Here is a 12,509-nt window from a genome sequence, read left to right as displayed (position 1 = left end):
TGAAAGCCTTTGTACAGTCACAAGTAACGCTGCTGTCAAATGTGCCAACACCTTTGAGGAATTGTCAGACACCCATTTTGTTACGCGCGCGTGAACCTTGAAGGTCGTTGGCGGCGTGGTTAGAAAACTGCGCGATGAACCCCCGGAAACCTGAGTTTGATTCAACGGCCATGGCCGTTGCCGAGCAATATTTCAACGGGTCATGCCCATCTTCTTGGTACTTTCGGTAAAGTCACGTAGAAGAGAATGATTTTATTATGTTTTATTTTTATTATTTTATTATTTCCCTTCTACGTGACTTTACCGAAAGAACCAAGAAGATGAATCCCTGCAGTCACGAAAGCTTTAAATCGGGTCATGCCCACCCGCAATCCTTGCCTCACCAACACTTACTGATCTGCGTGGCGACGTATGGTCAAGCAACCAACATAACCTACGGGGCATCGAGAGGCTGTTGTCCAGTGGTGGATTGGCAAAGTGCTGTAAAGAAAAAGTGACTATTTACAAGCAAGTGGGAGACCGTTGGTATCTCTAACGTCTCTTTTGCTTGGCAGTTCTGGGTGCAAAACTTTACAGGAACTTTAGTGGCCAAACAGCAATATGCCAGCGATGACAATATGTGAGCACTTAGAAACTGGATGGAACATGCTAATTCCTACTACCTCTGTTTTCTGGGAAAACAACACATTCATGCATTTTTAAACAGAATAACATTGGTGGCGCACCATCCACGAGACGGCTGCTTTTAAATCCCATGGGCATAATGTTTGAACGTTCACTCCCAGAGCATCATATTTGAGCACTCGGCCGTATTCTTCTGCTGGCAATAAGAGCACAACAGCACTATAAACCGCTGCTGCGTAAACATAACCGTTACAAGGGCGTAAAGGAAACAAATGCCGTTGCTTTCATGTCAATTAATGCGAGGCACGATGCTAAAAACGAGCTGCTTGCACAGGCCCATTGGGCTGATGGGTTTATTTTTTTGCGATGCTTTACAAGCACACCGACATTCACAAAACTGCTCCCCAAACAGCATCAAGAACAGAAAGACGTGAACGGAAATGCACCTTCAGATGCTTTCTTTCGAGCAGAGAACTGGACCATTTGTATAAGTGTGCTGTTTGGATTGAGGACCATTGCCAGTGTGGCCTTGCGTCAGCGGTGGATCCAAGTGAGAGCAGGACTATAGGACCCCCCCCCCCGATCAACCTCCTTGGGAAGTTTCTAAATCTGTCTCCGACTTATATCCGGTTACATTTTGCCATACCTGTATGTTGTTTTGTGTTGGTTATTCTCCTCTGAATATTTCAGCTTTTGGGAAATGCCAATGGCAGTTTGACCGATGCTAAAACCTGCATAATCTCATTTCGAACCCCATCAAAAAGCAGAGCGATGGAGAGATACATTTACGACTTTTAACCATATACAGACGAAGAATTGCATTATTTCTAAACCGAAGACCTCCTGGCATGCACTCACGGGCCTGCTTGTTTTTTTTTTGCCCTCTGTGTCCCAGGGTCTCGGTAAATATGAAGAGGATGTCTACACAGAGTACGCGCGGGTCCTCTTCCTCCCAAACATCTATGAGGAGGCCCTTCTGCAGATCGTGGCACCCGACATCGCTAAGGGTAAGAAATAGGGCAGCTTCCTATTTATAGACCACTTTATTTTATATTTTTTTTCTCCAAGGCACTCCTGGTATCAATTGCAGGGCCAGTGGAACACCCACTGCGAGTAGAGCAATATATCCTGGCAGGGGACAGCATTCCAACTCGGACGCCAGAATGTCTCCCATTGTCTCATTCCGCAAGCCTCCCCTGTAGAGAACAATCTTCAGCTGCAGAATCAACACACTTTTTTTTTAATCCTCAGCTGCCAACACCATTATTTTGTACTGTCATAACCGGGTCGCGCATCCACCGAATTAAAGTTGCAGATACCAATTTAGGGACGGGGGTTTTTTTTTTCCGTGCAACTGTCTGCGGGGTGGGTTAAACCATCAACGTGAGAATCGTTTTGACGCGGCGGTCAGGCGACCTGCGGTTTGAATCACGGATCTCGGAGATGACGGCCGAGTGCCCCGACACCGGCATTAATCCTCCCGGCCATCCAGCCACATCAGATGACAGTTTTTTTGATTGCTTACAGCGGGGGGCACCTGACCTGCGTGTTCTGATCCAAAACGGGTCACCGGGGTTCACACGACAGACCAATGGGGTTGCGCACATCGCTCGCAAGAACACGACTGCAAATTGATATCGATGTACCTCATTACTCGTACACAAAAAAATGTATGTATCCATTAGGTTGTTCTATCTCGATCGCTCTCCGTCTTCTCCCATTTCCTTTCACGAAGCACTATTGTGCAACCTAGTTTCTGCGTTTCTCCCTGCCTGTTATGTGCACATATAAGTTTCGACCAAAAAATATATATTGCATTGCAATAACATTTTATAGGTTTTCCAAAATCACAATAATGACCACAACATGTTATATTTCCTGAGTACAGTATATGTGGCAGACATCATTACATTATCTGGTGTATATACTGAATATACAGTATATCAAATACGGTATATAAATACTGCGTCCAATCCAGTATAAACTTGTGTATGCATTCAACAAGCATAGCATGGGCACTCTGCACATTTATTGTGCAGCCCAAGATTGGGTTGTAAATTTACTGAGTAATGTTATGCAGGTGTGGATGCCAAATAGTGTGAGCTCATAGGTAACGTGCACGTCCTCATAGTTGTCCGGTGAATCTTCTGTTCAGCATTTTCGTGACATTTGAAACGTGACGTGCCTTGATGACACCATGCCTGGATACCACAAATATTTTCGTAGATGCATCTTTTTTTCTAAGCAACCTGTTTTGTCCAGATCTCAAGTGCAAACGAGATGCAGTGACTCAATTGGCTAGCAACTGGTATTTGAAAGCCATTCCAAAATTAGGACTTGTGTGCTGCAAGTGCTGTTTATGAACCAATTTTGTGTTCTCTGGTGGTGTAATGGAGGTTACTATTTGTGTCCTGTAGCGATTTAAATGCCACCAATTCTTACCACACGTGATACAGCCCCAAATTGTGAGAAAATGTAGAGTTGTACACAAAACTGAGCCGCAGTTTAAATCACCTTTGCACCAACCAATCATTTAGTCGTCACTCGGAAACACAGTGACCGTGAAAAGAACGATGACTTCGGTATGCTGTCGGAATTCTACAGAACATTTTCGTTTTCAGTTCGAGTATTATTCAAAGCAAACTTTAAAATTATACTTTTAAAAATGACAATTTAATTAGTAAGATCATCAAGGTTATAATTATTTTGCTGAAATAGGTAACAGGGGTCTGTTTATTTTACAGTCCATTCAGTGACTTGTGGTATGCAGTGATGTATCAGTTTATCGATTAACATGTACCGTCATCTTATGCTCATCGTACATGAATGTAATATTTTATTCAGAATTCATGCAATATACCACTATTACATGTTTATGCAGCGAACATAATCGTATATTTGGCAAGTTATTTTTTTGAAAGCAAAAAACATGATACAAACGAAATTAAAATTAATCAATGTTTTAATAGCATCTCACACACATTGACATTTCTATTACTGGCAGAGCGAATGGGGCTTTGGGTTTGCGTGGTGGTGGTGTACACAATTAGACTTTATATTAACGATTTACTGAAATGTTTAGTCCATGTTTGCATCTCAGACTTAAGCCTTCAACTTTTTAGTGTAAGAGATGGCTGGGTGGGTTAGGAAGTAAGAATGCTGAGCCTGCACATCTAGAATGTTTGGTTGAAATCTGGACAGCTGCCGTTATTAATTTGGTTCTCAAGTGTAGCGAATTGATGGTCTTAGTCCCGGTCTCCATTGACAACACAAAAAAGGACACATCATATAAAATGTAGTTTTGCTATTGATTTGGCAAAAATTCTCGAAAATAGAATTAAAAAATAACAAATTTCTATATGACAGTCAAACAATATCATAGCACAGTGTGTGGGAAAATGTACCACATACTGTGTAAATGATTAAAGAAAAAGGCTACTTGATTTCGGCAGGCATTCTCCTACATATGGGGTCTACTGCTCTGTGAGATTTGGAAAATGTCCATGACAAATGAGTCCGATACAATATTTGGAATAGGGGAAAAAATAAAAAAATCGAATCCAAATTTATTTATGACCACTTGTGTATATATGTATTAGTTGAATTTCTCTCTCACCATACATAGCCAACTTTGCTAATCGGAGGTGCGGGGGAAGGACAACAAAACACTTGTGCAAAAAATGATTCATATCTTTTTCCGTTTGGATGACGTTTCACGTTCGGATTGTTGTCGCAGCGATTCGAGCAGCCACGAACGAGAACAAGCACAAGCTCTTCCGTGACAGCGTGATGATACCGGCAGACAGTGAGCCAAACCTGCTGGCGCGTCTCGCCAATGAGCAGACACCCTGGAAGGCCGCTCGTTTCAGCGCCTTCAACCCACAGGCTCGCTCCTCCGACGACCTAGATAGGGAGCCAGGTGAGATCGCCATTGAGGAAGAAGAGGAGGAGGAGGAGAGCCCGGAAAATAGATCACCGGTCGCCGCAAGCAACACGCCCTCGGTCATGCAGAAGAAGGAAGCGGTCTCTGCTTCCGCGGGAGAATTTGAAAGTGAGCGAGAGAAGCATCGTAAAGTTGAAATCCCACAGGTGGTGCTGCACAAGGCGCCCTCTCGGGAGCAAGAAGGGTTTGACGTTTCGGAAGACAGCGTTTTCGACAGCGACCTTAAGAACGGCTTCGATGAATCTCCGGCCGTGGCACGTCGAGCCGCCTCCCCGAAACACCAGAGCCCGAGCAAAGACACCGGCACGGATGCGCCCACGCAGACGATGACCCTACTCGATCAGGCCGAACCAAAGTGGCACCGCAATTCGGACGGTGACGTCTCGGAGATTCTGGATGCCTTGACCGTGGTGCGCCTACCGGTCGAGGAGTTTTCAGACGTTGGTGGCCCGGCGGTGATGCGGGGGGGCAGCAGGAAGAAGTCATCTTACAGAGGTTCAACAGAGGATGCACACACCGAGGTCGAGGTGGAGTATAGGTCTCTGCAGGACAATGTGGATGGAAAAGGGGGGCGCGATGCACGCAGTCGTGATGAACAGCAGGAAAATGCGAATGTGTGCAATGGGTTTGCCAATGCGTCCCCAGCCCTTGAAAAAAAAGATGATGGTGATGATGATGAAGAAGAAGAGGCAAACGATTCTGTTTTTTAGCAACTGTGAAATCACAATTTTACAGCGGAGCACAAAACCTGACAACGGCCATTTTTGCTACTTTGTTACATGTTAGAGGAGCAACATAGGTATTATAAATATGCTTCATTTTTCCTAAGTGGAAAGAGGTGATTCATTATGGGGAATGTTCAACGTGTAAGCAAGTTTCAGACACTTTTGCCAGTTTCCACCACTCCATTTGCCACTTCTAAACTTGTAAATAGAAAGAATGACAAACAAATCATACAATTGCTATTACAAGGAAGGTCTTTTTTTTAGCTTTTTATTAAAATAACTTGGTATATTACTAAGGGGGGTTTATTGTTACAAGAGTGCGTATTAAAATGTCACCAAGTTTGATTCATTGCCACTCCACAGCTACAGAAAAAAAGGTATTTTTACATTGTGAACAGAAACACTCGTGTAAATTGTGGCAATTTTTTGTTATACATGCATTCCATACGAATAGTTTTTAGCACCAATATTTTCACAGGGATTATTTGTTTTCTGAAAAATGTTGCATGACGTGTTTTATTCCAGCGTAGGTATTCTTGGTATCCTTTAAAACATAATTATATTACAACACACCATCTTATGTGGCACCACACGAAGTAACCAATTTTCGTTTCGTTCATATTTCTACTTACATTGTAAATGTGGTTGTCAATTTTGTTCTATGCATGGAAAAGTATTTTAACCCTGCTGCAACACAAAGTAATGCTAATTCCCATAATTGCGTCTTCTTGCATGCTTCAGTGTTCATCATAGTGTGTGTGTAATATTTTATTCGCATTTAAGTACACAGGTACATTTGTATTTTGTCATGCTGTGATCTTAATGTATTTTAAGCTTTTCATTTTATCGCTTGAACATTTAAATCGGGCTTATTTATTAGCAAAAGTACAAGGGAAATATGACTGACGTACATTTGTTGGCATATGATGTTCTTACTCGTGGCCAGCAATGTATAAATGCCTTTTGACCAACATTTACATTATCATTACTGTACATATTACTTTTAATCTTCAACATTTAATTTAAATCCCCCCTCTATTTTTGCTAACTCTATTTAAATACTGTAATGCTCATTTAGCAATAAAGGGAACGTTGCTACGTAGTAAGTGAAATATGTGTTTAATATAGTTAGAATATTATTGTTACCATTGACTGACGTGATGTGATTGGATGGAGCCTCGAATTCACCCGCAATATGTGTCTATACACGAGACGGCCTTGCTAGAGACTACTTCTCACACAGATGGGATTCATGACATGGCCAAGTGATAATATGTATTCTTAGGTTTTTTCGTAAAGTCACGTAGGTAAAAAATTAAAATTAATAAAAGTCAAATAAAATAAAAATCACGACGTTTCGGAGGCAACACAAGCTTCCGTCTTCAGGTGGAACCGTCACAGCACGATAGCTGTATCAAGTAAGAGTATATGCTATGATGTGTCAACATTAGCCTCTTACTTGATACAGCTATCGTGCTGTGACTGTTCCACCTGAAGACGGAAGCTTGTGTTGCCTCCGAAACGTCGTGATTTTTTTTATTAATTAAAATTTACATTTTTTACCTACGTGACTTTACCGAAAAAACCTAAGAATATGAATCCTTGCAGTCACGAAAGCTTCAAATCTAGAATTAAGTGATAATATGGCTGAGTGGAAGTGCAGTTTACCACTTGTTGCAAAGGTTTGCGGTTCTAGCCCTGCTGTCACCCTGGTTAATAATGTGGCTATATTCATTGTTAATGTGCCGTCTCCTTCGCAGGGGATATTTATAAATAAATCCCGTGACATTCGAAATGGGCTAGGCCATTTGCTGGTGTCACTGTCCATATTTGAAAAATTTCCCACAAATTACTCAATTGGGAGGAAACGTAGCAATACCCCCACCCCACCTACTGCAGAATGTGTCTGTGAAACATGGCACCTTGAGAGCCTTGCGCACCTAAAAATGCCGCAAATACAAAATGCACCGATGATTTGGTTTGAAACAAAATAAAGAAGTCTCGGGCAATACTATTCCAAAGCATAACTGCTAACCGAAACTCAAACTCTACAAAAAGCTAAAGAAGCAGTGACCCTTTATATTTCATTTACTGAAAGCGAAAGAAAGGGCAATTGGAAACGACCACTAACAGCTAAAGTCTATTATTGAATGAGTAAATCCTATCTACGGTTGAATACAAATCTGAGTGAAACAGAGGTTTCCTTTGCCTGTATCTGTGGTGATAGTAGTTCCTCCCAAAGGGTTTTAAATATCTGCATTAAACAATGCTGGCGTACTTCAATAATGTGTCGAGTGTAATTTATTGTTCAAGGCACCATTTAAGAACGGTTATAAAGATACACTTTGGTTCTTTCGGTACAGACGCGTAGGTATAAAATAAAATAAATCACGACGTTTCGGGCGTAACACAAGCGTCCGTAATCAGGTGGGAAAGCTAAAGAAGCAGTGTCTTCCCACCTGATGACGGACGCTTGTGTTGCGCCCGAAACGTCGTGATTTATTTTATTTTCTACCTACGTGACTTTACCGAAAGAACCAAAGAGTATGGATTCCTGCAGTCACGAAAGCTTCAAATCAAGGTATAAAAATAACATCTGTGAACAGAAAATTTTAAAAGAGGAAACGCTGGTTTTTATTAAAAAAAAAATAATCCTTTGGTACAAGACATCTAAAAAGTAGTAGACAAATAGCTAAATATTATTGCCTGTAGTTTTATAAACATACGTACAATTTATTTAAATGAATGTGAACAAGCCACATCAGTCTGAAAGTAATTAACGTTTTCATAAATCAACCGGTTAACCAAAACCGTTAACATACCTGTCAACACCTTATCAGTGGCTACCTTATTACTGAACAATTCAGACCGTATTAGTCACCCCGTGCCCTTATAAATCTCAGCGTTCATCTTACAATCCCATCACAAGGGAGACACACAAATAAACAAAAAAAAAGGTTGCCTGTATTGAAACGGCTGTACGCCGTATGGACCTGAAAACCTGTACAAGAATACGGGGTAAACCGTATGGGTTTAGAGGTATGCGTTAAAATAGATTTGGGTTGAACCAAACTAAAAAGCAATCGGTTTCGATTCCCTCTATTTTTAACGGACCTCTCAATTTAGCTCATGGGCAGTTGACAATATCCAGTGGGTGGCGTGAGATTTCCCCATGGCAGAATGAGACCAGTGGAGAGTGTGGAATTACCGCGTGCCATTAAGTGCCTGTCAACCGCCTCAAATGTAAAATTAGTTGTAGCTCTACATCAGCATCAGCCATACGAGAATGAAGACCAAGTGCCGATTCTCAATCCTGTTAACTGCGTGAGTCGGCGTCGCAATGAGTGAATAATACGCAACTCTTCGCCGCGGGTACAATTGTTGTTAATACTCTGTCGGATTTGACGGCTTACCCCCTACTCGGGAGGTTTCATGTTGGTCAGTTGGGGTTGAAGCCACAGAGGATATGCATGAGAGCACAGTACAGTTCAACAATGAAATAGACTTTAATGCACTGCCCTCTGCTTGCCTACAACGTAGCTCTGCAGCCTAATAACATATTTTATGCATTGTAATGACGGCTTGACACACTTCTCTTGAGATGGCACTTTATTGAAGGCACGTTCACTTGACATCAGGCGGAGACCCCCACTGCAACAGCCCCGAGTCTCGCGCGCATCTCTCCCTTTTATACCGACACGAGGCCACGCCCCCCTTCTCGATCCTTCTCGCTGATTCTGGACGCTCGCTCCACCGGCAGACTCCACCGTCCTTTCCCGTCACCTGACCACGCCTCCTTCTCGAACATTCCCGTAGCCACCAGTCCCATCGCACTCACAACCGATACCCGTCATTACCTCCCGTGGCCACTAGTCCCCTCATACCGCATGCAGGCTCTATTGTCATTACACATCCAAGCACCATCCAGGCACTATCCTGCTTCGTGTCCGAAGCCTGGCGCATTCCGGTTTATTTCGTCAAAGACGATATGCCGCATACGTGAGGCTTCGTGGGTTAGGGTTACCACATTAATGGCTACAAGTGGTGAGCAGCCAACCCAACTCTTCATCATCTCCACCTGTTGTAACATCGGAGCCACGCCTGCTCAATCACTATAGCCTACATAAGAGGTTTTTTGGGTTAGACACACGTGGGCCACATTAACATTAGCTGCCCCGCCCATGCTGCTGACACACGTGGGCTACATTAACATTAGCTGCCCCGCCCATGCTGCTGACCCACGTGGGCTACATTAACATCAGCTGCCCCACCCATGCTGCTGACACACGTGGGCCACATTAACATCAGCTGCCCTGCCCATGCTGCTGACACGTGGCTACATTAACATCAGCTGCCCCGCCCATGCTGCTGACACACGTGGGCCACATTAACATCAGCTGCCCCTCCCACGCTGCTGACACACGTGGGCCACATTAACATCAGCTGCCCCTCCCATGCTGCTGACACACTTGGGCTACATTAACATTAGCTGCCCCGCCCATGCTGCTGACACGCGTGGGCTACATTAACATCAGCTGCCCCGCCCATGCTGCTGACACACGTGGGCTACATTAACATTAGCTGCCCTGCCCATGCTGCTGACACACGTGATCTACATTAACATCAGCTGCCCTGCCCATGCTGCTGACACACTTGGGCTACATTAACATTAGCTGCCCCTCCCACGCTGCTGACACACGTGGGCCACATTAACATCAGCTGCCCCTCCCATGCTGCTGACACACTTGGGCTACATTAACATTAGCTGCCCCGCCCATGCTGCTGACACACGTGGGCTACATTAACATTAGCTGCCCTGCCCATGCTGCTGACACACTTGGGCTACATTAACATTAGCTGCCCTGCCCATGCTGCTGACACACGTGATCTACATTAACATCAGCTGCCCTGCCCATGCTGCTGACACACTTGGGCTACATTAACATTAGCTGCCCCGCCCATGCTGCTGACACACTTGGGCTACATTAACATTAGCTGCCCCGCCCATGCTGCTGACACACTTGGGCTACATTAACATCAGCTGCCCCACCCATGCTGCTGACCCACGTGGGCTACATTAACATCAGCTGCCCCGCCCATGCTGCTGACACACGTGGGCTACATTAACATTAGCTGCCCCGCCCATGCTGCTGACCCACGTGGGCTACATTAACATCAGCTGCCCCACCCATGCTGCTGACACACGTAGGCCACATTAACATCAGCTGCCCCTCCCACGCTGCTGACACACGTGGGCTACATTAACATCAGCTGCCCCGCCCACGCTGCTGACACACGTGGGCCACATTAACATCAGCTGCCCCTCCCATGCTTCTGACACACTTGGGCTACATTAACATTAGATGCCCCGCCCATGCTGCTGACACACGTGGGCTACATTAACATTAGCTGCCCTGCCCATGCTGCTGACACACTTGGGCTACATTAACATTAGCTGCCCTGCCCATGCTGCTGACACACGTGATCTACATTAACATCAGCTGCCCTGCCCATGCTGCTGACACACTTGGGCTACATTAACATTAGCTGCCCCGCCCATGCTGCTGACACACTTGGGCTACATTAACATCAGCTGCCCCACCCATGCTGCTGACACACGTGGGCCACATTAACATCAGCTGCCCCACCCATGCTGTTGACACACGTGGGCCACATTAACATCAGCTGCCCTGCCCATGCTGCTGACACACGTGGGCCACATTAACATCAGCTGCCCTGCCCATGCTGCTGACACACGTGGGCCACATCAACATCAGCTGCCCCTCCCATGCTGCTGACACACGTGGGCTACATCAACATCAGCTGCCCCACCCATGCTGCTGACACACGTGGGCCACATTAACATCAGCTGCCCCGCCCATGCTGCTGACACACTTGGGCTACATTAACATTAGCTGCCCCGCCCATGCTGCTGACACACGTGGTCTACATTAACATCAGCTGCCCCGCCCATGCTGCTGACACACGTGGGCCACATTAACATTAGCTGCCCTGCCCATGCTGCTGACACACTTGGGCTACATTAACATCAGCTGCCCCGCCCATGCTGCTGACACACTTGGGCTACATTAACATTAGCTGCCCCGCCCATGCTGCTGACACACGTGGGCTACATTAACATCAGCTGCCCCGCCCACGCTGCTGACACACTTGGGCTACATTAACATCAGCTGCCCTGCCCATGCTGCTGACACACGTGGGCTACATTAACATCAGCTGCCCCGCCCATTCTGCTGACACACGTGGGCCACATTAACATTAGCTGCCCCGCCCATGCTGCTGACACACGTGGGCCACATTAACATTAGCTGCCCCGCCCATTCTGCTGACACACGTGGGCCACATTAACATTAGCTGCCCCGCCCATGCTGCTGACGCACGTGGGCCACATTAACATAAGCTACCCCGTCCATGCTGCTGACACACGTGGGCCACATTAACATTAGCTGCCCCGCACATGCTGCTGACACACGTGGGCCACATTAACATAAGCTGCCCCGCACATGCTGCTGACACACGTGGGCCACATTAACATTAGCTGCCCCGCCCATGCTGCTGACACACGTGGGCCACATTAACATTAGCTGCCCCGCCCATTCTGCTGACACACGTGGGCCACATTAACATTAGCTGCCCCGCCCATGCTGCTGACACACGTGGGCCACATTAACATAAGCTGCCCCGCCCATGCTGCTGACACACGTGGGCCACATTAACATTAGTTGCCCCGCACATGCTGCTGACACACGTGGGCCACATTAACATCAGCTGCCCCGCACATGCTGCTGACACACTTGGGCTACATTAACATTAGCTGCCCCGCACATGCTGCTGACACACGTGGGCCACATTAACATTAGTTGCCCCACCCATGCTGCTGACACACGTGGGCCACATTAACATCAGCTGCCCCACCCATTCTGCTGACACACGTGGGCCACATTAACATCAGCTGCCCCACCCATGCTGCTGACACACGTGGTCTACATTAACATCAGCTGCCCCACCCATGCTGCTGACACACGTGGTCTACATTAACATCAGCTGCCCCGCCCATGCTGCTGACACACGTGGGCCACATTAACATTAGCTGCCCCACCCATGCTGCTGACACACGTGGTCTATATTAACATCAGCTGCCCCGCCCATGCTGCTGACACACGTGGTCTACATTAACATCAGCTGCCCCGCCCATG

At 46.0% G+C, this 12,509-nt stretch overlaps 1 protein-coding gene across 1 annotated transcript in view; it reads left to right on the top strand.

Annotated features, from left to right (window-relative positions):
• LOC133341836 (protein Niban 2-like) overlaps positions 1 to 5,836 on the top strand; it is a 52,631-nt gene extending 46,795 nt beyond the window's left edge. Inside the window, exons 13-14 of the mRNA XM_061550610.1 lie at positions 1,520 to 1,631; positions 4,361 to 5,836. Coding sequence (XP_061406594.1) covers positions 1,520 to 1,631; positions 4,361 to 5,277 — 1,029 coding nt within the window. The 3' untranslated portion in view covers positions 5,278 to 5,836. The remainder of the gene's footprint in view (positions 1 to 1,519; positions 1,632 to 4,360) is intronic.
• The last annotated feature ends 6,673 nt before the right edge of the window (positions 5,837 to 12,509 follow it).

This window comes from Lethenteron reissneri, chromosome 12, assembly GCF_015708825.2.
Source record: "Lethenteron reissneri isolate LAM-NWPU_2019-01 chromosome 12, ASM1570882v1, whole genome shotgun sequence".
Taxonomy (NCBI): Eukaryota; Metazoa; Chordata; class Hyperoartia; order Petromyzontiformes; family Petromyzontidae; genus Lethenteron; species Lethenteron reissneri.
The sequence above is the reverse complement of the archived record's forward strand: the minus strand, read 5'-3'. Positions and strand labels throughout refer to the sequence as shown.